This window comes from Mytilus trossulus, chromosome 5, assembly GCF_036588685.1.
Source record: "Mytilus trossulus isolate FHL-02 chromosome 5, PNRI_Mtr1.1.1.hap1, whole genome shotgun sequence".
NCBI classification, from domain to species: domain Eukaryota; kingdom Metazoa; phylum Mollusca; class Bivalvia; order Mytilida; family Mytilidae; genus Mytilus; species Mytilus trossulus.
Window position 1 is genome coordinate 245,976 of NC_086377.1, and position 26,224 is coordinate 272,199.

A 26,224-nucleotide genomic window follows, 5' to 3' on the forward strand; every position below is an offset into this window, starting at 1 on the left:
AGTTATTACCGAATACATTTGTTTGATTTATTTAAAGTAAGTTCCTTGGGGTAAATTTCAGCAGTATATTGAGAAAATTCTTGATTAATTAACGAAAAAATATCATCAAGATAACGGTAAGTGTTGTTGAATTTATCAATTAAATGCCATTTCGACGGGTCTTTACTGAGTTTAGTCATAAACTGTGACTCGTAACAGTACAAAACAATTCTGCTATTAAAGGAGCACAATTAGTTCACATGGGGATACCTACAACCTGTCGACAATCTTTGTTGCCGAAACGTACGTAAATATTATCAAGTATCTAAGCTTGAATCGGAGCGTTCTTAATTAATGACTTTTAAAATCAGTTAAAATCTTTCACAGAAACTTATTGAATCAACTGAAATAGACTAGACGTTTAAAAAGTGTCAAAAATCTTCCGTCAGATGAACTCGTAATTCAGGCCACAATCGGCCCTTTCCGCACCTACTCCTTTTCTAAAAACAACAGCCGGTGCTTCATTGAAAATTCCACCTAGCAAATCCGATCAATATAAACAGTCAAATAACATCAAACAATCTCGTGTGTGCCAAGACAATTGAGAGCTTTTAAAGTTTTAGACTTCGGTTGCTCTCACAACGTTGAATTAATTTTCAAGCGGCCTCTCTCCCGAAACACATTGATGTCATATACTGGCCCTGCAAAGTACACATTCAGATCAGGCAGATTATGGTACTTTAAACAAACATGAATTCATGACAAATTACCCCAAACCTAATCGCCCCACTTTTTCACCATCTCGCCCCACTTTTGTTTACCATCCCGCCCAACTTATGAAAAAGGTTAAAATTCCATTGAAAACGAGTTGGATAATTTGCTGCAAGTCTGTTTTTGAAAAGGGTAAACATCCTCTTTGAAATAAGGTCTACCATCTCGCCCCACTTGAGAAAAATAAATAAATCCTGATGAATTTAGTAATGCAAACTCGCCCAAATGCAAAACAGTTGTATATCTTTGTTTCCGTGAAATTAAATCAATACCTATGATTTCGGAAAACCTTAGATAAATATGCTTTTCCCGTTTGGATGGTCATATACTGTTCGGTGTGTGCCAAGGCTCCGTGTTGAGGACCATTCTTTGACCTGTAAAGGGTTGTTTTTTTTACAAATTGTGATTTGGAAAGAGAGTTGTCTCAAACTCACTCACAGTATTTCTGTGACGTAAATGGCAACTAGCCCCACTTGTGAAAAAATATATAGAGAAATCCTAATGTTGAGTCTTGCCAACTCGCCCCGGCCACTTATGAAAAATAGAAAAGTCCTGATGAGTTGAGTCATACCACCTCATAGTCAATAAAGATAGTTTGATAAATTTTCGTTTGTAAGTGGGGCGATTTGGCAGACATGAAAATTATATATATTCATTTAGATTCTACCTTTGTTCCTGAAGTAGGGCGAGTTGGCAGGATAAAAAAATAACGGGATTTAAACTTTTTTCACAATTGAGGCAATTTTTAAAAAAGTTGGACGAGTTTGGGACGTTTTTTTTTAAAGTTGGGCGATTTGGTGAAAAAGTGGATGGGTTTGGTGTGGGGCGATATGCCAGTAGGGCGATTTGTCCTACTTCCAACAAACATCATTCATTTTTTCGCAAACCCTTAATCGTCTGAGTAAGAAGGCCCTTTTCATGTATGCAATCTCCGTATTCTTGTTGCATACCAATTCATAAGTTGTATTTGTTTTATATTTCTGATTTCGTTTCGTTTAATTTGATCGTTTCACAAAAATATTAAAGTTGATCCGCAAAATGGATTGACCGTAATCAAAGTAGACAAGATGGCGGGCAAAAACACTGTTGCCCGTCTTCTTGGTCAACATAAGGCAGCTATACTAAGAGATTTGGATGTAAACAGAGTTTTACCACGATTGATAAAAAACGAAGTTATAACACAATCAGAAGAAAGACAAATACTAGAGTCTGGTGGTCGTAAAGTACAATGTGAAGTGTTTTTAGACATTTTATCTAAGAAAGGTGTCGGTGCATTTCATGAATTTTGTGCAAGTTTAGAAGAAAGTTCGCCACATTTATTGACAGGATTCTTATTAGAAAACCCAGGTTGTTATTTATTAAGAAATATATTTAATTTATTAAGACATAAAAAAGAAGATGTGGTATGATTGCCATTGAATAAGACAACTATCCACAAAAGACCAAAATCATGAAAATGACACAAAAATTAACAACTATAGTTTAGGTCACAGTATGGCCTTCAAGAATGAGCAAAGCGCATACCGCATAGTCAGCTATAAAATGCCCCAATAAGACCATGTAAAACAATAATTTATCCTTGCAAAATCAATGAAAATGACGTCACAAATAATTTTACAAGAAATAATCTTGGACTATAGTTGCCTTCAGCTGAAATTCGTAGCGGTTATCGGTAAAAATAATCTTAACTATCAACCGCGTTCTCTCAAGATATAGTTTTTCTCATTCCATTCATAAATCGCGAAAAGAAAAATCACAACTGACCTACCTTTTAAGTGATCGCACTGTAATAATCCTGACCTTCACATTTTCCAGAATGTTTTCCATTGTAATTCCGCCATCTTTGTTTCTATGAGGAACATTTGTTTACATGTGAAATTCGTCATTTACGCAGTTTCCTGAAATGTTCTTTTCATTGATGTGATACGGTTTCCCACGCTTTATGCAAATGTTATGAAATTGAACTCCAGGGGAACACTTCCGGAAAAAACAATGGCGGATTCCACCATTCAAAATAGTCTTGGAAAATGTGAAGGTCAGGATTATCACAGTGCAATCACTTAAAAGGTAGGTCAGTAGTGGTTTTTCTTTTTGCAATTTATGAATGGAATGTGAAAAACTATATCTCGAGTGAACGTGGTTGATAGTTTAGATTATTTTAATTGATAACCGCTTCGAATTTTAGCTGACGGCGACTATACAAAAAAATTATGTAGGTCTATGACAAGGGTTTCAAATCATAAATATATTTGAATCTGGGTCCGTTCGCGCCCATTCATGTTCGCACCATCTCATGTTCGCCCCCTTTCATTTTCACACCCTACATGTACATGTTCGCGCCCAATTTTAATTTGTTTTGGGTTTAATTACTTTGACATTTGTAATCAAGTTTTGGCAAGTAGTATTCTTATAAGTATAATAGTTTTCGTTGTCTCAAAATAAAGTGAGGCAGCATTTTTTATTGAGTTGAATAAATCTTAATTATGTTTTGGATAGTGTATTGTTAATTTTTTTTTATTCCTTTCTAAATAAAGTGGAATTCTGTTATCGTTTTATTTTGTGTTGAATAACTCTTAATCATGTTTTGGTTAGTGTATTGCTATAAATTTGTTTCATTGACTTGTTTCAAAATGGAGTGAGATTCTGACTACGTTTTTTTTAGTGTGTTGAATAAATTTTATCATGTTTGATCATGTTTTGGTTATAATAGTGTATTGCTATATTTTATTGTTTCATTGTTTCATATCAAAGGGACCAAGCTGTTAAAACAATTATCTTTTGTGTTTTTCATTTAAAATCTTCAATCTTTTACTCATATCAAGCTATAAATACATTCAGTATTTACACCAAAGCAATTAAAAACAACAATCATGATATTCCAATTATTCAACTGGAATTTGAATTAAAATTGGGCGCGGACGTGAAGAGTGCGAACGGAGCTTGGGTGCGAATGGGCGAGGTGCGAACGTGTAGGGTGCGAAAGTATATTGGGCGCGAACGGACCTGATACCAATATATTTACCCTTGAAGTAGACTTGCATTTCAACATCTATAACTGTCAGGGAGAGCCTTTGGCCTAGATATACTATATATAATAACATCTAAGAAACATGAATAAGTCTTTTAGAGTTATCTATAGATATACAATATATACATCCTTAACAATAACAGTGCATGATAACTCTGACGTCAAATGGCTGTGAACTCCGAGTTGGGGGTGTGGGATGCTAGAGCTCTTCCCATATTGAAAAGTGGATATTTGTCCGTCCAAAATAGAAGCGCTGCTTCATCGCATTAGGAGAATCCAGGTCCGTTCGAGCCCAATCATGTTCACATCAAATTTTTATTGGTTTTGTGTTTTTTAAGTTAGTAATCAATGTTTGACAAGTGTATTCCTCTAAGTATTTGTTGTCAATGTCATGTGAGACAACGTTTTTTTGTGTTGAATATATCATAATTTTTTTTTTGTCAGTGTATTGGCCGCCTAATTGCTAACTTTTATCTCATTGTTCATACAAAACGTGAGACTGACAACGTTTTTTTTGTGTTGAATAAATTTTAATCATGTTTTGGTTAGTGTATTGCTACAAATTTTTTGTTTCATTGTTTCAGATTAAAGTGGCCAAGCTGTTAAAATCTTTTGTGTTTTTCATTTAAAATCTTCAATTTTTACTCATACCAAGCTAAATATATTTTTTTGTACATGCAGTTTTTACATCAAATTAATTAAAAACAACAATCTTGATTTTCTGATTATTCTATAGGAATTTGATTTAAAATTGGGTGCAAACTTGCAAGGTGCGAAAGTGTATCTGACGCGAACGGACCTGATACCGCTTCAGGACCAGGTGCCGACTAGCTTATGTCCTTGGAATTAAAAATAAATTGGACATCAATTTGTTCATTTTTCATTATTCATACCATACTTTTCAGTGAATTAAGTCACTTGTTCAAAGTGTTCTGAAAATTTTGAAAACAGTAACTTTTTGTACATGAAGGACCGGCAAAAATTGTAGGACTAACATATAATCTTGCTTTGTTAGTTACATAACTCTGTCTCACACTATTACAAGAACAATTCTATTCATGTTCTGTAAATTGTTGATACATTTGTATTTTTAAGTCAGATAATGCATTGAAACACATCTGGCACTGACACTGGTGTTCCACTGAAATTCACTGCTTGATTATAAATAAAGTTTTAACTTTTAGTTATAAGCATGATAAGATAAGATAAAAAATGTACATGTACATTTGTAAGAAAAAAATTATTTTAATCCAGCATGAGCTAAAAATACAAAACAAGCTCTAAGACAGATTACACAATGTAAAAAACATGCAGATATATAGACAATAACTGTTTTAATAGTGTCTTTAAATATCAGCTGTATTTGTACGAGGCTAGGAAACAAGGTGTATGCGAGCTTTTAGCGAGCTACTACACCTGTTTCGAGCCGAGTACAAATACAGCTGATATTTAAAGACACTAAACAGTTATTGTCTTTATCCTGCAATTAATTCTGTATATTGTTTGTGTTTTGAAAGACACAAAAACCATAGATGCCAACCATTACCATTTTTCCGTAGTTTTTCCGATTTTGCGATAAAAACTACGCTATTACGGTCAAAGTCGAAAAGTTACGGATTCCCAACCCTCGCCGTTCAATTGTGTAAAACGCGGATTTTTATCATTACTGTTCCGTCTTGGTCCAGTATTTAGAAAACCCCAATGTAATGTTTCCGGTTTCTCTGGAGTTATCGACCTATCGTTGGGAACTAACTGACTGCCGAAGACGCAAACTTTCATTTTATGTAGTAGCTTTCCCCCTTTCTCTACTTCTCCTTGACAAAACGAAAATGTACGAGTCGAAAACATCTGAACAATTAATGAATGGAATACATACTACAGACACCATGTTGAACCACAAATTTTAGTGCAAATCATTTTGCAACCACTCGTCAGTAATTTTTATTGGTAAATGCAAATTTGTTAATGATTACTGAAAATTTATCAAAAGTACGGAAAATTTGATAGTTTGTTACTGACTGTGTCAAAAGGGGTTGGCATAGATCTATGAAAAACAAACTAACATATTTAGCATTTATTTTCGATTTGTAAAACCTTGAGGCCCGCGTAGTCATATCAAAATCACACATTACGCTGAAGATGGGTTCTGAAAAGAGAATGTTGAATGGTCAACAATAATACATCGATCAAAGTCAATAATTATCTATTTTAACATAACAACTAATTTCAATAGTAAAAACAAATAACAAAACATTGTCCCATTTGAAACAAAAGTGTACGAGTTGTCCTACGCTTCAGACTTGACATGGAATTTCCCTAAACATGCATACTGAAATTGACATGGTTGATTTTGTAACACAATCATACACATTCAAGTTTTGAAATCGACAATTGTCATCGTCATGTCATCGTCATTGGAATGCAACGGGAATACACATTCTGACTAGTGAGGTTAAACAGGTTCAAACAATACTCAGTCCGGCAGTGGGCGGAGCTTTAAAGTGATATCTGTATAGTATACAGATACAGCATAGCGATATCCGTAGGGCTGTATCTGTATAGTAGGACACCCAATTGCAGGATAAATATTAAGAAGATATGAATGCCAATGAGACAACTCTCCATTCAAGTCACAATTTGTAAAAGTAAACCATTAGGCATTACACATGTTATATTTGTTTAGGGGCCAGCTGAAGGACGCCCCCGGGTGCGGGAATTTCTCACTACTTTGAAGACCTGTTGGTGACCTTCTGCTGTTGTTTTTTTATTTGGTCGGGTTGTTGTCTGTTTGACACATCCCCATTTCCATTCTCAATTTTATATATACATGTACAGTCAAACCTGATTAAACCGGACCGTGAATAAACCGGTTTCCTGTCCATTCCGGCCGAAAATGAAAGTCCCATATATTTCCATTCAAAGTCTTTGTTAAAATACCCTTTGTAAACCGGACCCTGTGTATTCCGAATTCCGGTCTAATTATGAAGTCCCAATCATCTTAATTACATTAATTATTACCTGTCAAAACCGGTTTGTCTAATTAATTTCAATGATCGATATGCAATCAAAACATATTTGATAATCAATTAGTCAGGTGTCAAACTGTGAAACTACAATCGTACAGTAGTGAGCTGTATTATTTATTAAAACATTATAAACATGATAAACGTGTCAATTAAACGGAAAGACACACCGAATATATCTCGGATTAAACTTACGTTTTAACTTGGATAAACAAATCAAAATTGCAGAGTAAGAAATTCACATCGTGATTTCGAAATCCTGGGTTCCCTGTTGTGAACCCCTAAACAAATGACCTTGATAATGAAAAACACCCGGATGACAACAATCAATGGATATTGTACACTGTCAGACAACGTTTCGAAAGTGATGAAATTACATTTGATAATATTCTGGGTTTTTAATCGGCCATTCCAACATTTCAAACTATTGATCATGGGAATAAATCGAAATTCTCGTCGTACAATCCAAACAACACAAGCATTATGGTGCAAATGCAAACAATGAAAAGCGAAGTGAAAATATTTTAATTTATCAGATTTAATTTACATTTAGAGAGAACTTTTAAATGCAAAATGTCGGGCGGCACAAGTCATTAACTTCTGGTCAAAACGGAAACCTGAATAAACCGGCTCACTGTCCAAACCGGCCCTTTTTCATAGTCCCATAGCCGGCCGGTTTATACAGGTTTTACTGTATATAGGTCAATGTAAGGTCTTCAACACAGAGCTTTGGCTCTCACTAAATAGCAAGCTATAAAGGGCCCCAAAACTAAGTATCTGGTTGTCACTTTCACATGTAACTTTGTCTAAGTCTTTGGTTGTCACTATTAAAGCAGTGGCTTACCAAAAATGATCTAAAAGGGGGAGGGGGCATTGACTGCATAAGAGGGGGTCTGCTCCAGTCGTAGTCTTACTTTGTGATTCTCAATATAACCAATAACATCTATTAAAAAAGGGGGCAGGCCTCCTCTGCAAAAATTTTCATCCAAAACTTCGCACAAAGAAACAACTGCACTGTGATAAAATAATTGTTGTCCAAGTCCTTCCATTGGATTATATTCTGCTCCATCCAACATGTCTAAGTCAATCTATTGGATAAGTTTCTGCTCCGTCCAACTACATGTAGTCCAAGTCAATCCATTGGATGTGATTCAGCTCCATCTGACCGACATGTCCAAGTCTATCCATTGAATGAGATTCTGCTCCATCCAACATGTCCAAGTCTATCCATTGAATGAGATTCTGTTCCTTCCAACATGTCCAAGTCAATCAATTGGATGTAATTCAGCTCCATCTGACCAACATGCCCAAGTTCATCCAATAGAAGATTCTGCTCCATTCAACATGTCCTAGTCTGTCCATTTAATGAGATTCTGCTCCGTCCAACATGTTCAAGTGCACCCAATGAATGTGATTCTGCTCCATTGAACATGTCCAAGTCTATCCATTGAAATAGATTCTGCCCCATCCAACCAACATGCCCAAGTCCATCAATTGAATGAGATAGTGCTCCATCCAACCAACATGTCTAAGTCCATCAATTGAAATAGATTTTGCTCCATTTAACCAATATGTCCAAGTGCATCAATTAAATGAGATTCTGCTCCATCCAACCAACATGTCCAAGTCCATCAATTGAAATAGATTTTGCTCCATTTAACCAATATGTCCAAGTGCATCAATTGAATGAGATTCTGCTCCATCCAACCAACATGTCCAAGTCCATCAATTGAAATAGATTCTGCTCCATTTAACCAATATGTCGAAGTGCATCAATTGAATGAGATTCTGCTCCATCCAACCAACATGTCCAAGACCATCAATTGTAATAGATTCTGCCCCATCCAACCAACATGTCAAAGTCCATCAATTGAATCAGGTTTTGCTCCATCTGACCAACATGTCCAAGTCCATCAATTGAAATAGATTCTGCTCCATCCAACCAACATGTCCAAGTGCATCAATTGAATTAGATTCTGTTCCATCTAACCAACATGTCCAAGTCCATCAATTGAAATAGATTTTGCTCCATTTAACCAATATGTCCAAGTCCATCAATTGAATTAGATTCTGTTCCACCCAACAAACATGTCCAAGTCCTTCCACTGGATGAGATTCTGTTTCATCCAACGTGTCCAAGTTAATCCATTGGATGAGATTCTGCTCCATCCAACCAACATGTCCATCGATTGGATGAGATTCTGCTCTGTCCAACATGGTCAAGTCTATCCATTGGATGAGATTCTGCTCCATCTAGCCAACATGTCCAAGTCCATCCATTGAATGAGGTTCTGCTCCATCCAACAAGTCTTTTCATTGGATGAGATTCTGCTCCATTAACATGTCCAAGTCCATTAAACTTTTTTTATTTAAGTTTTCTTTGGTAATAGTCACTATAATAATAAAAAATAACAGCATCAATTTTGGCCAAGTAAATATTAGTGATCAGCCTTATTTATACAAGTTCATTACAAGTCTGAATTAAAAACAATGTTCAAAGCTATGATTGCTTTGGATTAAAACTGCAATTTTTGTACAACTGCCAAAAAAATTTTGCTTCGTTATATATAGATTCTTACATTGAAACCAGTGGATTATCGGATTTATCCAATCGAGATAGTTAAATTATCAATTTTAAAGTTCGAGCCGCCTCGGCAAGTACTTTAAAATTTATAATTTAACTATCGAGATTGGATAAATCCGAGAATCCACGAGTAACTATGTAAGAATCTGTTTCTCTAATGATTAAAAAGACATTTTCTTTTTGTGTTTACCGAAAATCCCCTTCGAGTGCCTTTCACATTGCACGAAGTTGTCAATTTCATTAACACCTGTTATCATATTTTGGTTCATCCAGTCAGCCAAAAAGGTCATGACCCTTAAAATCATCCAATGATCTTCTGAGATCACCAACAACCACACGTTGATTAAATTTTTTTATACAATGGGTTCGAAAAGGGATAAATTTCCATAGAATTAGAGAAAATGGTATATCTCCGTCGTCTGAAGATGCATTTAGTTTCTGGACAATAACTTCAGATAAAATAGTGAATGGATCTCCATAAATTTTTACCAGAAGTTTTAATATCACTTAATTGAAGGTTTGGATTGATTTTTGGGGGCTATCGTCCCGTAGTTTAGGAATAAGGGCTAGTTTTCAAACAATAACTTTAAGCAGTGAAAGGGAGGTAATTCAAAAGCAATTAATATACAATGTTTGGTATTTTCAGATTTATCTCCCTTACACTACTTGTAAGTAATGTATAAATGTTTTTGACTTGTTGCAAAAAAAAAGTGTAAAAAGGAAGGGGGGGGGGGGTATTAGTAGATTTCAATTTTCCAAATTTCTCAAATTCCAAAATTTTTGAAAAGTTTGAAGAAGAAATCTTTAATTGCACAATATTGCATAATAGATTTGTAAGATCTTTACATTTGTTTTGTGTCAGAAACTCATATTATGTCAAGAATTTGATCACAATTTAAATTTAGAGCTGTATATATCTAGCTTGAATGTTGTGTCCATACTTGGCCCAACTGTTCAGGGTTTGACCTTTGTGGTCGTTTAGAGCTGCACCTTGCGGAGCCCTTGGTTGTTCATGTGCATGTAAAACGAATTTCACTGAAGAGGGGTCTTAAAAGTACAGCACAAACAACATGAACAATATTTTCCAAATGACCAAAAAAGTGAAAAAGTATACATTGTAGCTTAACAAAACACATTTGACAACTGGTACAACTGATGTCCTTAAACCCTACTGACTGCAATATATACATGTATATATCTACTGTACAAAGTTTCACATTTTAATTGATGTTTGTAAACAAAACCTTATATAATATGTATTACAATGATTACAATGTCATAATAGTAAATGTATTATAAACAAACAAATGTGTAGAAATATATCTTGTTTATTTTGTACACAAAAAGATTTAAATTGTGGACTGGATCAAACCAGGTACAGTTTTATCTCGTCTTTTTCCCAGGGTAGATTTACAATCCTGACATCCCTATTTACCTGTTTGTTTGGACTATTCTGTAGTACAATAGTAAGACTTATAGACTAATACATATGTCAAGATAGGTAAAAAGTTCACCTGTAAAATATAGGTCAGGTATAACGCTTCTTAAATCACTACAGGTAAGACAATTTTAAATAATTCAAAAAATATAATTTGCATTTTAAAGATGACTTGTAGATAGTATGTTGGATTACTAATTGTAATATAATCTATATTGAAATTACGTAAAGAAGGTTATTTAAAAATTATCTGCTCAAATTGTCTTTTAATTGGTTGTACAATATTTTGGCATAAAACCTTACTATATGACTAGATCATGTCTTTAACTTTTAAAATTTAAGGGTAAAATGAGTCATTTGTAAATCCTAGATATTTTATATTAACACAAATAATAGCATGGAGAATGGTGTTAATTATTACTCATATTTTACTACAAATCACAAAATTGTCATTAGAAAAATTACTGTGGTTTGAAAATGAAATAAATTCCCTCTCATTGGCCTCTTTAATGTGGATATCGGTGCATCAACTTTTTTGTTGTGTATATTTAAATATGAGAAGATAAACAAGACGCATGGCTTCAAATGGTAAGATTTACAATTTTGTACACAAACTCAAACGACATATTCGGTCAGACGAGAACAAGTAATATTAAACTTTATTTTGAGTTTTATTTCATTAATTTTGTTTTATGATTGATTAGTGATTGCTAGACATATAACCTTAGCAAAATATGTTATTTTGTTGTGATTTTGGTGGAAGATGTTTTAGTTACCAAAAGATCAGAAACTACAGTGTGTGCATTTACTATTGTGATGGTTAGACATTGTTTCCAATAATAGACAGAGGCAGACTTAAAGGGTTTGGGGGGGGGGGGGGGGGGGGGTTTGGGGTGGCAGGGGGACTTGAGCTCCCATTTTTTTTGGAAAAGTTGGTTGTATACTTAAGGAATTACTGAAGCATTACCGGAACAGACCCCCCTCTTAGGCAGTCAATCCCCCCTCCCCCTTTCCCCCCAAATTAATTTTTCTGTATCAGCCACTGATAGAATGCTGTGTTGTCTATCTATCTTAAAATATAGGCCAAGATCTAAATCTTAACCAGTCTAAAAAAAAAAGGAGGAAAAAAATAAAATAAAGAACATCTCAAGTGACAATTGTGTCAATATCTGACTTCCCCAGACTGACACAAACAAAATAATGTTGTACACTGTAATTTAAGTAATTATTGTGCTGCTTGTGCATTTATAATTTTAAAAGTTATATACTGTGGATTCATTTATTTTCGTGGGTACCAATTTACGTGGATAAGGGAAAATTGCCAGTTCATGGATATTTAATTTCGTGGTTTTGCCGAAGTCTGCATACAAGTGTATAGAACAATTGTTATTCGTTGAACATTTAATTTCGTTGTTCACCAGTATCCACGAAAACCACGAAAATTGGTATCCAACGAATAATAATGAATCCACAGTATATAAACAATACAAAAATATGAGATTAATTATAAGAATTTTATGAAATACTGCATACAAGTATAAAGCAGTCCAATTTCAAAAGTTTAATTTTTATTAAACTCATCCCTTTGTAATTTTTGTTTTATCAAAAACCTCACAATTTAAAAAAAAACTGACCTTATTTAGAAACTTGTGACAAGAAGAAAACGTATTAAATGACAACAAGACAAATGTTATAAGGGATGTCGTTTCATGCCTCATTTAACTGGGGGATGTTTTATGAGGAAATATTTAAAAACAATGATTTGTTCAGTCAGAGAAAAACTGTATGTTGCACACCGACTACATTTTGAATTTGTATTGGTGTGTGTGTGGGTCTTGAGGAGTTATGGTGGTTTTTTTTTAGCCTTCGACTTTAGTCGAAAAAGCGAGACTAAGCGATCCTACATCCCGTCCGCGTCGTCGTTGGCGGCGTCCACAAATATTCACTCTGTGGTTAAAGTTTTTGAAAAGTTAATATCTTTCTTAAACTATACTGGATTTCTACCAAACTTGGACAGAAGCTTGTTTATGATCATAAGATAGTATCCAGAAGTAAATTTTTCAAAAATAAAATTCCATTTTTTCTGTTTTTTACTTATAAATGGACTTAGTTTTTCTGCGGGGAAACATTACATTCACTCTGTGGTTAAAGTTTTTAAAATTTGAATATCTTTCTTAAACTATACTGGATTTTAACCGAACTTTGGTTGTCTTATTGGTATAAGCAATTTTGTTTTACTACAATAAGAAAACTATTTATATTTGTATGAAAATGGGTCATGAAAAATTATTCTTTACATGAAATTACTGGGTATTGATTAAATATATTTTCTGTAATTCTTATTTTGATAACTTTTACATGAGTCTGATAGTTTAGTTTAAACATATTTATTTATAGTGGATTGGGAAACAAGTTTTGCAACTTATATTAATCCCTTTCCACTTTGCGGGTGCGAGTGCTGCCTTGTAGCGGCATTAGCCTACTCTTTTTCGAAATCTACATGAGTCTGATGAGAATTTAAAAAAAGTTAAAGAATTGAAATAAGGAATATGTCAAAGAGACAACAGCCCGACCAAAAAGCAGACAACAGCCCGACCAAAAGCAGACAACAGCTGGAGACTACCAGTTGGTCTTCAACACAGCAAGAAAATCCAGCAGACAGAGGTGATCCTCAGCTGGCTCCTAAATTAAATTGTGTACTAGACTAGAAGGAGGGTAGGAGGGGTCCTGATCCCGAAATCCCGGACTTAAAAATACGAAATCCTGAAATCCCGGGTTTAAAAAAACGAAATCCCGAGGTCCCGAGATTCAGAAAAAGAATTCCCGGATCCTGACAGGGTTAATCCCGAAATCCTGAGCTTAAAAACACCCGATCCCGGAGTCCCGAAAAAGGTCATATCCCCCTCAGACTAGTTCAGTGAAAATGGATGTCCCACAAAACTCCAAAACCTATTTAAATGAACTAAAATTATAAAAACATACAAGACTATATATGTGAAGCAAAACTGTTCAACTGTTTAAATCAGCTAGTCTACCCATTGAGCCAGCCGTGATATCATCATGTCATGGCTAATTTATTCTATACAAGCCCACTAACAAAGGAAGTATTAGATTACCAATACTAGCATGACTAGTATGAGTAATGATTGAACCTATCTTTTAAAGTTAACACCTTTTATTGTTATCTTCATTGTTTTAATTATAGATATATAAGTGTCTACACGTGGAACATTTAATTATCAACTCATAATGTTTTATTTCAACCCAATAGTTAAGTATATGCGAGGTCAAGGGTTCAATCTTATTATTGTTTTATTATGTCTTTTCCCAAAATTGCAAGGTAGGTAGGGGGATCCGCCTATAGCCTGTCATCACTGAGGTTGTGGGTTCCTACACGTGGCAGGGACACTTGACTCTAATCTTAATTGATCAGGGTTGTCAGATTTCCTACAGAGGTGTCAGTGGTTCTCCTGGCACTCCAGCTTCCTACACAAATAAAATGCTACAAAACTGGTAATTGGCTGAAAGTAACATTAAAGTTTAAATGTCAATCAATCAAATTGATATTTGCTCTACTGTGGATTCATTTAATTTCGTGGGTACCAATTTTCGTGGATTATGGAAAACTTGCAAGTTCGTGGTTTTGCCGAAGTCTACATACAAGCATATAGGAAATTTGTTATTCGATGAACATTTAATTTCGTGGTTCACCAGTAACCATGAAAGCCACGAAAATATATATCCCACGAATAATAATGAATCCACAGTATATATGAGAATGATCAATATATAATTGCTATCACCTTATCCTCAGTCCATTCTTATAACAAATATTTTGATCACTCTTCTCAGAAATTACTGAATAAAATGACTTGATGGTTGGTCAGCATCTTGACCGATACGAGTTGTTTTAATCTAAAATATTAAAATCGCAATAATAGATGCATGCAATAATTTTTGGACAGCAGCTTAGTAGAATTGTTAGTCAGATCAGCTTTGAGATCTATCAGATTTATTTAGTTGAATTTTAAAGTTATTTGTTAATTAAGAAAAAATGATTGAATTAATAATGTGTTAAAAAAACATCACACAATGTCAATTTGTAAATGTGACTTATCTCCCTTTAACTGTATTACATCAATGAATCCAGGACAATTCACACCAAGCATATTAACAGAAATAAATATCATTAAATTCTATATTTTGTTTATTATTTGTTGATGATTTAACAGAATGTCTTGTGAATCAGCTATTTGACTAATTCCCATCATTATCCTCCTTGTTAACTTTAAATTATCTTCCCAGGTGAGGTCATCCACAAAGGTATAACTCACTACAGGTGAAATAATTGGATTAATCACTTGTATAATATATTGGATTTTACCTTGATGTAATATATTTTACCCTTGTTTTCCCCCCTATTAAACATTTTAACATTACCCATTAAGGGGTGTGCTTTTTAATAGGAAGCTCATATCAAGAAAAGAAAAAAAGTAATACGTCACAGGGCTCACATTACTTCAGAATTATAGGGAGAAGTGACTTATCTTTTTGAAACTGATAGGGAGAAGTGGTGAGATTTGAACAGGGTGACTTGTTTTCACTTTTGGGGGTTCAGGGAAAGCGAAGTGACAGTCGGGAAAGCAACTTCTTCGGCCAAGTCGCCTGGTAGTGTGAGCCCTGAGTCGTTTTGAAAATAAGTCTTTTGGAGGCTGTTAATAAGTAATTGTAAATCCTTAGCTACTGTACACATAATTTAAAACTCTTGTTTTTTGTATACATGAACAATGAGGTCAATTCTTTAGAGTAAAAATGATTGCACCTAATTACCAAATTTGTGGTCAAAATCTAGCAGTCATTATAACATTCTAATTGTATAAACATTGTACTCATCTTCAGAATACAGATAATTCAACCTTTCACACCATTAGATTTTGCAGGGTTTGAATTAGCCATGCCATGGCCCACTCGCCAATGGTCCCTAAAATTTGGCCTGAGCTACTTAAATTTCTACTTTTCTGGTAAAGTGGGCTACACAATTAAAGTTGTGGGCTACCATGCCAAAATTTTACTTTAATAATTCCTGTTTTGTGTCACCAGCACAAATTTTGCACTCCCTTAAGTCCTTAGTATTGAGTAAAGTTAATGAGCTCTCAGTCACATTTTTATCATGTTCATTTATGGCCCTTAGCTGTTTGGATCTTTGGACTCATTGACACCTTCCCCATGTCCATACTCAATTTTATTTCAAGTTAATCAGTGACAACACAACATTTTTTCCTTGGCCTAATAGGTGCTCAGGTCTGGTAGTACTGGTTTTATCAACAGATAAGAACATGGATATTTTATTTGTCAACAATTAAAATTCCAATCTCTGTCTCATTTTATGGTCATTTGTTTCTGATCTTAATCAGTGAGACAATATTGATATAAGGGAGATAATTGGTTGATATTATAATGGATATGGCGACAAATTGTCACTTAAATTATCATACCATTAAAACATTAAAGACCGTGACTCACATGACTGATAAGATTGTTAAGTAAGAATTATTTTAGAACTTTCTTGTTCGCTCCTGGATCCTGGACTCTTAGACAGATCATAGACTATTCTCTATAGTACTGGCTGAATGAAAACAATAAATAAGAAAAGCTTAAGAACCTAGAGGCCTCTGATCTCTGACATGTTGTAATACATAATAATATATCCTTTGATTGAAACAAAAATGAAAGCAAAGGTTTAACGATATTGATGTTTATTTTTAGAAGCAATATCTGATGAGAAAGGACCAACAAAGGCCCTGCAACTGGGATTTGAATTGGCCCTGAAAGAGCGAGATCATGCTCTTAGACAGCTACAACAAGTAAAGACGGAGAGAGACTCAGCTCTAGCCAGTCTGGATAATCTGGAAGGGAAAAATAAAACTCCAAGGTAAACAACAATGTGCCCCATCCGCACTATCATTTCTTTGTTCAGTGGACCGTGAAAATGGAATAAAATCTCTAATTTGACATTAAAATTAAAAAAGATCATATTATATTAGGGAACATGTTTTGTTTACTAAGTTTCAACTTCATCAAAAATTACATGAATATTTTTTTAAAACAAAACTTTTACCTGAAGCGGGACAAACGAATGAACACAACCAAACGAATGGACGGGAGAACGAACGGATGCACAGACCAGAAAACGTAATGCCCATAAATGGGGGATAAAAAAAACAACACTGCTCTTAGTAGACAAAACTTTAAAATTTTTTTCTAATTCATATGACACTAAAACAGAATCAAATTTCAAAAGTGAACCAACCGAGATTTAACATCTCAGGCAAAAAAATTTCATATAGTTTTACAGTTTAAAACTCTGCCTATTTTGAGGTGCAAACTGAATCATCCTATGTCATTTTATTCACAATTTTACAGTTAGACCCCGTTTACATGAATAAGTGTAATATAGGTATATATATATATATATAATCATTATGAAAACAAAAGATTTTTTTTCATGTGCTTTTATACTTGCCTAATCAAGAAAAGAGAAGTATTAGCTTTAGATGACAGAGAAAAAATTTATATAAAAAATGAGAGCAAGAAGGCTTCATAAGAAATAAATTTGTTATCTTGGTGTGAAATCAGGTGTATTGAAATTACACTGGTGTTGAAAATTCTGTACACCCCTAGGCCTGATTACACCATGATAATAATACAACAACAACAACAACTCTCAAGTGGTCCCATAAAGACCATCACAACAGAAAGTAGGAACAAGAGGTACAGGCAAGGTGTGAATATAAGATAAACTCATCATAGATACCAGGACTAAATTTTGTATATAAGCCAAACGGGCGTTTCGTCTACAAAAGACTCATCTGTGAAGCTCGAATCCAAAAAAGTTAAATTAGTTAAATTAGCCAGATAAAGTATGAAGTTGAAGAGCATTGAGGACCGAAATTCCTAAAAGATATGTGTTGTAATTAGAACGTGTCCTAGAAGTCATGTACTGTGGATTCATTTATTTTCATGGGAACCAATTTTCGTGGATTAAGAAAAACTTGCATATTCGTGGATATTTAATTTCATTGTTTTGCTTATGTCTGCATACAAACCTATAGAAAAAGTATCATTCGTTGAATATTTAATTTCGTGGTTTGACTGTGCCCACGAAATCCACAAAAATTGGTATCCAACAAATAATAATGAATCCACAGTAAATCTTATACTGTGGATTCATTATATTTCGTTTGATAGCAATTTTCGTAGATTTCGTGGTAGCCTGGGATTCATGAATTCAAATATCCAATTAATTACATATTTTGTAGAGGAATTTGTGCAGAGTTTGGAAACAAAATGAAATATCCACAAAAATGGAAAATATCATCAATCCACGAAAATTGGTACTAATGAAAAAATTATTGAATTCACTGTTATTGTTTATTTTCAGTAAGTCCTCGGACAGTAACCAGGACCACAGATCTAAGTCTCCGAGTCGTAAACCTCGCAGTAAAAGTATGGAAAGTGACACAGAAATAGACGAAGTAAGTACAAACTGTTATCAGCAGGTTAAATTGTCATGACTACGTAGGACAGACAATAAATCAGGATTTACATTTGCAGGACCCAGTTGATGATTCTTCAAACTTTTTAAGAAATGTTTTCAAAATTAACTAAAATCGACAAGACGAATATATTTTTTATCAGGCGTGTACTGTCAGTCGTGTGCAAATTTGGAGGATTAATGTTAGAAACATATTCCAGCATTATTTTCTTCAATCAGAAATCGGAGTATATGCTCTATCGGAGAATATGCTCATATACGTTGAAAATGTGTTCGCATTTATATCCCAAACAATATTACCGATTTTTGACTTTTTCCCAATGATAATATAAAACATAAAACAAATAATTCTTTCCCCCAAATTGCACCATTTATAAGCTTGCTGGTAAATAGATAGCCATGTGTAGAAAAATTTAATAATTGAGTTAACATCATTATAGGAAAGATGATATACATGTGTGTCTGTTGCCTGCAGCCTCAAATGAGTCAAAAAATATACAGTTCATCTTGAAGATTTTTAAAATCTGGCCAACTTATAGAGTAAACATGACACCAGGAAGTTGAATGAAAACTAAAAAAAAATGTTTTATTCAAAGCTTATCCCCCCTTTTTTTGCATTTTGCACCTGTTCCAACTCAGGAGCCTCTCTCTGGCTTTTGTAAGTCTTGTATGATTTATATTTTAGTTCATTTATATGTTTTGTAATTTGGTGTGACATCCACACATTTTGTTCAGGGGCTAACTAGTTGAGCCCCCCCCCCCCCCCTTCTAGGTGCATGATTTTCATGACTCATTCTTGGTCTTCAGCTGTTTTCTGCTCTTTGGTTGGGTTGCTGTCTCCGACAAATTGCAAATTTCCTTTCTTAATTTTGATCTTGTTTTCTTTGATAAATATTGGATCAAACAATTTGGATTATAAAAATGTTTTTTTTTAAAATGAATTGGGATATTTCACCTTTAATGGTACTTCTATGGCAGAAAATTTGACCATTGGCCATCTGATAAGGAGATATGTTTATGTTTAATTTATATATTTATTATCTAAATTGAAATCAAATGAGAAAGCAAGAAAAGTTAAAAGTAATCAGATCCCTCCATTAAAATTTAATTACCGGGGACCACCATTTATCTCGTACATTTGAGATATTGTTACAGAGTTTGACATGACATACAAATTATAAACATAAGGAGATGTGGTATGATTACCAATGAGACAGCTTAAAACCAGAGTTCAAATGGAGTGAATGTAAGCAATAATAAGCAATTATACAGCTTTCGTCAATAAGGAAAACTTAGGCTGTGGAGGCTCAGCCATGAAAAATTTAAAACAATTCTAATAAGAAAAGCAACGATTTGATTACACAATTATGCCCTTCTATTCTATATTTTAGGCAAATTTTCTCTATTCTTACAATGTATTCTCTAATCTGTAATACTATTTATTAGTAATAGGCAATCATACAGCTTTCACCAATGAGAAAAACAGTAGAACACTGTAAAAAGTCTGGAAAAACAACAGCCTAATTTACACAATTCTAGCCCTTCTATTCTATATTTTAGGCAAATTTTCTGTATTGTTAAATTTTTTGGCCCATTATTCTCTAATCTATAATAGGCAATCATACAGCTTTCAGCAATTAGGAAAACTTATACTGTAAAATGTGACGTCTGAACATCAAAAATATGAAATTTAAATGATTCCAAAAGAAAACCAACAGCCTAATTTACACAACAGTGGCAGATCCAGAACTTTTCCTAAAGGGGGGCCCTCTGACTGACCTAAGAGGGGGCCCGCTCCAGTCATGCTTCAATGATTCCCTATATAATCAACCAAATTTTCCCACGAAAGGGGGGCCCAGGCCACCCAGGCCCCCTCCCCCTTGATCCGCCTATGCACAATCTGCCCCTTATAATCTATATTTTCATGCCCATTTCCTCTCTTCTTTAAATTTTTGCCCATTATTCTCATAATCTATAAACCCCATCCGGACCCTTGTAGATGAATCTATAAACCCCATCCGGACTCTCGTAGATATATCTATAAACCCCATCCGGACCCTCGTAGATGTATCTATAAACCCCATCTGGACCCTCGTAGATGATGAATGAGACAAGAAAATTGAACTAAGGTTTCACACTTTTATGTGAACATGTAAAAACATATTTAATACAATCTAAAGGTGATCACCTCTATACAATGTTATTCTTCAATTAAATTCTTCAGCATTGAACAGTTTTACTATATTATAAATCAAATTTAAAGACGTTTAAAAGTAGAATTTGTAAGAACATCGAGTGTGTTTGATATACTATGTCAATACTGGACGATTCTTTTGTTGTGGGTTGTAGGGTGAAATAAGTATGAGTCAAAATGTACTATGTTATACTACTTTATATCTGAGGAGTAACGAAGGAATTGTAACAATGTTTAGAAAAAGTCATATTTTTAATGAAGAACAACATTTGACGTACAATGTTTAAAAATGTTCATATTTTGAATGAAGAATTTTTATTTTTTGACAATCTTTTTGTGGACATACTTAAATATATCAAGAGAAAGGAGGAATTGTAATAAATAATACTGTATAGAGTATAGTCACTGAGGAAAGGAAGAGGCGTAAAAAACCTTGTCACATACTTTCTAAGAACAACTTGTTTGTTTTTTTGCCAATCTCTTGTGCAATAAAGAAATTTGAAGGAACCCCTAAAGTCATATATTGTGTTCAGCAAAGGACTTCAGAACAACAGAAGTTTTTTTAAAAAGTGATTGCAACCTAATAATATACCTATATTTAACAGGACTTCTATTCAACCAAAACAGTAGTGTGTAAAAATGAAATTTATGAACTAGATGATTTAAGACCTTGTTCTCTCATGTTTCTAATGCACCAATATTCCAACAGGAAATAGCTGCAATTAAATTGTTTGCAGGAAAGCTGGATTAATTCCTGTTTATTTTACCATTGTTCTGGATTTGAACAGTTATTCAACGTTTGTATGTTATAAGTGCAGGAATAACAACAAACCACAATAAATTCCTTGTAAAAATTATTTATTTGCCGATTTTGTGTATTACCATTCTAGTATAGACAAGATAGACTTTGATATCTTAATATTTTGATGGTAAAATTAATTAAATGTCACTCAGACAAACTTTAATGAGGTCGTAAAATTGTCACATGATTTCTGTTTAATTGTGGCATAATCAAGTGGATGTTTTAAGTGCCTAAATATTTACTTAAATTTATAACAGTTGTTATAACTTGTTGATTATTGGAAAAATAATCCAGTAAATATGAGTAGATATTAAGAACAGTTTAGGCCACATATTTGACAGGTCCATAGTGGAGGTAGACCTTCAGATTACAAAAATATGTTGGAATAAGTTTCTTTTCTTTGGACCTGTGTTTACAAATAAGAAAAGACAGGGCAGTAAACCGCAGCATTCTCCAGAGGCAATAGATCTACTTGTGTGTGGGACTATTTTTATGGACCTATCTTACAATTTCGGTATTTCCGTGGCTCTACTGGAACTAAGGGCACCTGTTTTGCCTAATTGTTGTGGATGCTAACGTATCACATTATCAGACACATTATTAAATGTACAGCTATCCTCAAAGGAATTAAAACTTATCAAGCTTATGATTGTTGGATCATTGAAATAAAAGGAAATTCAATGCAGGACAATTTTGACTGAAATTTACAGAGTTCTGCTAGTCAACTTTTTTTGTTGTTGCTACTATACATGAATTTGAGTGGTTCTAAAGTTGGATACACTGTTGTTTAGGATCTGCTTCTCGTATATGCCTATTAGGGTTGTCCTGAATGAGAAAATCTCCATTTGACATTTAAAGTTTAATTGTGATTAATTTTAACATTATTTTTGAAAAATAGTTTCTCTGGTAGAAAATCTATAACCACTTTAACAAAGGAGAAACTTTGATATGTATTAAACCGGTTAGATTTGAACGAGGACGTTAAAACATACATATCTGTTTTAGTAGGATCGTTACTCGGAGACTGAATACATATATATCGTCCATTTATTCAAAGTTTTCACGTTAATGGGACGATATAAAGTTGAGCAAACAAATCTTTCCTTTATTCATGAACTAGATGTTTCTAGTAAAATGTACAATTGGTGAGAATTGATATTTCTGTTACATTGATCAGAAATTAACAGTAGAAACTGTCTGATCTTACAAATAAAAACGTCAAGATTACAGTAGAATCTAGATAAAAAATGTCAAGTTTACAGTAAAATCTAGAATTATTAAATGAACGAACACAAAACTTTGTTCAAAGGGAAAAAACTGTTTATCGTTCCACCAAGGAAAATTTTGGAGTAAAAACTTGATTTATTGAGTCGGTGGGAATTAATCTATTTCTGGTTTCATAACAATAGATTTATGTGTTTAATTTGTTGTGAAGGACATGATAAAACGTTATTAATGTCATAAAAAATGACCACACTTTATCTATAACTGTGTTTATACATGTACATGGTATATGTATGTGGTTAGTGAGGGGGAGGCATTATATACATGTACATAAATGTGCAACATTTACTTTACTTAACGTAAGAGAATATTATAGTGCATAAATATTCAATTGAAGTTTGAAAACAAATATAAAATATTACGCAAACCAATGAATTAGACAAGGATATAGCGGAGATAGTGATATATGTGTGATGAAAGTTTTGTGTGTTTTAAATGTAAGGAAAATGTTATGTGCTTTACAGATGATTTATATGTTATACCTATTGTGATAGATTAGTCTCGGTGGCAACAAAAATTTAAATTCAAATATAAAACTAAAGACAAGTCTGTGTTTTGGATATATATTTGGATCAAGATGTTACAGATCAAATCTTCTACATTGTTGTGTGTTGGTGAATTAATGGTTTAGGAAAAGAAGTGAAAAATGGATAAAATTATCAAACTTAATAATTGAATGCATTAGAGGCAATTAAACGACTTGTCTTTTGATGAACCTCGTTTTGGAATTGAGTAGAATATATAACTATTCTTTGGTTATTTTGGACATTGCATTAAACAGTGGATTATGTTTTCTTTTAAAATGAAGGGATTAAAACGTAGCTCGTCAGTCAAGAAAAATAAGGTGAGTTCCGCATGTTGACCTTTTATATATGGAATTTATTAACTTGATGTGATGTTTGTAAACCAGTTGTGGTAGAGATTGTCCTAGATAATGACCCCTACAATAATGGTATAGATTGTCCTAGATAATGAACCCATTCACCATCTCAAAATGTGAATTTTAACTTGCTTTGAAATTAACTTTTCTGAAAGAGAAAAAAAAAATCATTGATTGGAATAGATATCTCCTAAGTATGTCTTTAATATTTTTCACAAAACAGTATTTTTGGTTTTATATATAATTAGTTAATTGTGAGAAAAATGACAAGTTAAGATATATTTATAGTGTGAACAATATGTAGCATTTAAGGACAAGTTATTGTGAACACTTTTGCTAGTGGTGAAGTCTTAAATTTGAATCTCTGGTGAGGCAAACTTTGCTAGACAAAAAATTAATCAGCCAGACAGAACTTAAATAAGATTTTTTGGTTGAATATATAGGGGAAAAGTCGAATTTCTTTTTCAGTAAGACAAACACTAAAACAGTTTGGCACACCCAGACTGTACATATACATGTATGCATATAATTGTAATTTGAAAGATTTTTTTTGTTCTCTCTGTACCTTTCATCTCTCCCTACTTTTTATGTCAAAACTACAATAGGGAGTTATCTCCCATTGTTTTGAGTTATCTCCCTTTGTTATAGACTATTTCAGACATCTCTACCACTTCTGTATAATGATGTGTATATAAAGGTTTGGTTAATATGTGTTGCATGTGTAAATATATATCCACAGAATACAGGTGGAAGATTTGTTATATAGGGTGTTATAAATATGTTACTTTAAAACTATATGGTTATAAGATTAATTGAAAAATCATTTTAATCGGATAATATCAGAATTTGGACTCATATTCCATGATTTACATTTGGAACAAAGAGCAACTTCACAGTGTATATTCTCCAATATTGAAATAATGTTTTTTACTCAGTATATTAGTGTTAAGCGTAAAGGTAATTAAACCCCTGACAGTAAAGTGTATTATTTACCGAGTACTAGTATGTACAACATAAACATTTTGTTGAGGCATCTATTATTGTTGACACTTATTTTTTACAATGAAGATGTAATGTTTTTTGGTGGAAATCAAATTTTGCAATAATCATCTGATTTTAATCAGCAATGGAAAAAAAATATTGAAATTGTTGTCCTGAAATTTTTTAACTAGCTGAAAATTGGCTAGATCGCAGCGGTGACGATTCTTTGATTTAATTTTTAACATTACATAAAATCAACTTTTCCCTGTAGATTTATATGATGAAGAAGCTTTGTTGTTTTACAAACGATGAATAATAACAAGGTTTGATTGATCATCTAATAATTGATTACTCAGCAGTTTTATTGACAATACTTAACCTTTTTATGTGTGATCATTTGACCTCTGTTTGACCTCTAATTTGTGATCTATAACCAGAAATATAATTAACCTGGACTTTTAATTGTTAATTATGATTTTCTTTCTTATCAGCAGATAAAATGTCCATATATAAATGTCTTGTTCCTAATACTACCACTTTTCCTGAATATATTTATTAATTAATTATTACCAAGATAAACTAAATTTTATATCTATCATGTCTATGTAGACCAATTAACATATAGCAGGTTATTTTCGCATATCTTTGTGGAAAGAACAAAATCTCCAAAATAAATTCCGCCAATTTAAAGGTGAACATTCAAAGGTATTGATAAAAGTTTTGAATACTCGAAAATATAACAAAATGCAAAAATTTCACAATAGCAAAAAATTACCCACTATACAATATTTTCCAAATTTTGCACCTTTATACATGCATTTAATCAGCGTCAAAAGTTATAAAAGAGCAAATGAAGATACCAAATGCTGAAAAATACTGCATGACATTATGTTTTTATAATGTTGCAGAAGAAAGGGCTACATTTGCACTTTAATAAAATAATATCTGACAGCTTCTGATCTCTCAAGTTTAAAATGAAGCTTTATCATTTAAGTCAATGGGAATTTTTTTACTGAATTTATCTCTATGCTACACTAAAATGTTACTCACAATAACTTGAAACTTAATACAGTTGTTCATTATGATGTAAAGTTTTTAAACTTTTCATCTCAAATTATGGTTTGACCCAGATTTCTAGGTTCACTGGACAGGGAATCGTGAGAGGGACTTGTGTCTTAACATGGAAGTAATATTATCTTATTAGACTCATAGACAAATATTGAGTGGGGCGTTAAAAAAGTATCTTATGCAGGCATGATTCTTGTTAATGATATAATGCTTTATTACCAAGTAAAAATTATCTTCAATGTAACTGAGATTTGAATAAGTAAAACAAAAACTTTTATTTTCTATGCAGAATTGTCCAAACAATGTCCCAAAGATTTTATGATTTTGTGATTTATGAAAAAAGATGTGGTATGATTGCTATTGAGACATGTGACTCTCCACAAGAGACCAAAATGACCCAGAAATTTACAACTATAGGTCACCATACAGCCTTCAACAATGAGCAAAGCCCACACTGCATAGTCAGCTATAAAAGGCCCTGAAATGATAATGTAAAACAATTCAAACGAGAAAACTAACGGTCTTATTTATAATTTTTGTGATTTGGTTATTATTTACTGGATAATGTTATTTTTATGATATTTCCACGTAATGACAATTTTACGATATTTCACTAATATATTCACATCTGTGTTGT

General features: G+C 33.2%; 1 protein-coding gene across 9 annotated transcripts in view; it reads left to right on the plus strand.

The window, feature by feature from the left end:
• The first annotated feature begins 1,809 nt into the window (after positions 1-1,809).
• Positions 1,810-26,224, plus strand: part of LOC134718429 (tight junction protein ZO-1-like) — a 117,970-nt gene continuing 93,555 nt past the window's right edge. For 5 of the 9 annotated variants that reach the window (XM_063580928.1, XM_063580930.1, XM_063580933.1 and 2 more), the window contains exons 1-4: positions 1,810-2,097; positions 16,590-16,755; positions 18,265-18,358; positions 23,467-23,502. In XM_063580928.1, the coding sequence (XP_063436998.1) occupies positions 1,818-2,097; positions 16,590-16,755; positions 18,265-18,358; positions 23,467-23,502 (576 nt within the window). In that variant the 5' untranslated portion in view covers positions 1,810-1,817. The other 4 variants (XM_063580937.1, XM_063580938.1, XM_063580934.1 and 1 more) reach the window with 4 other exon arrangements.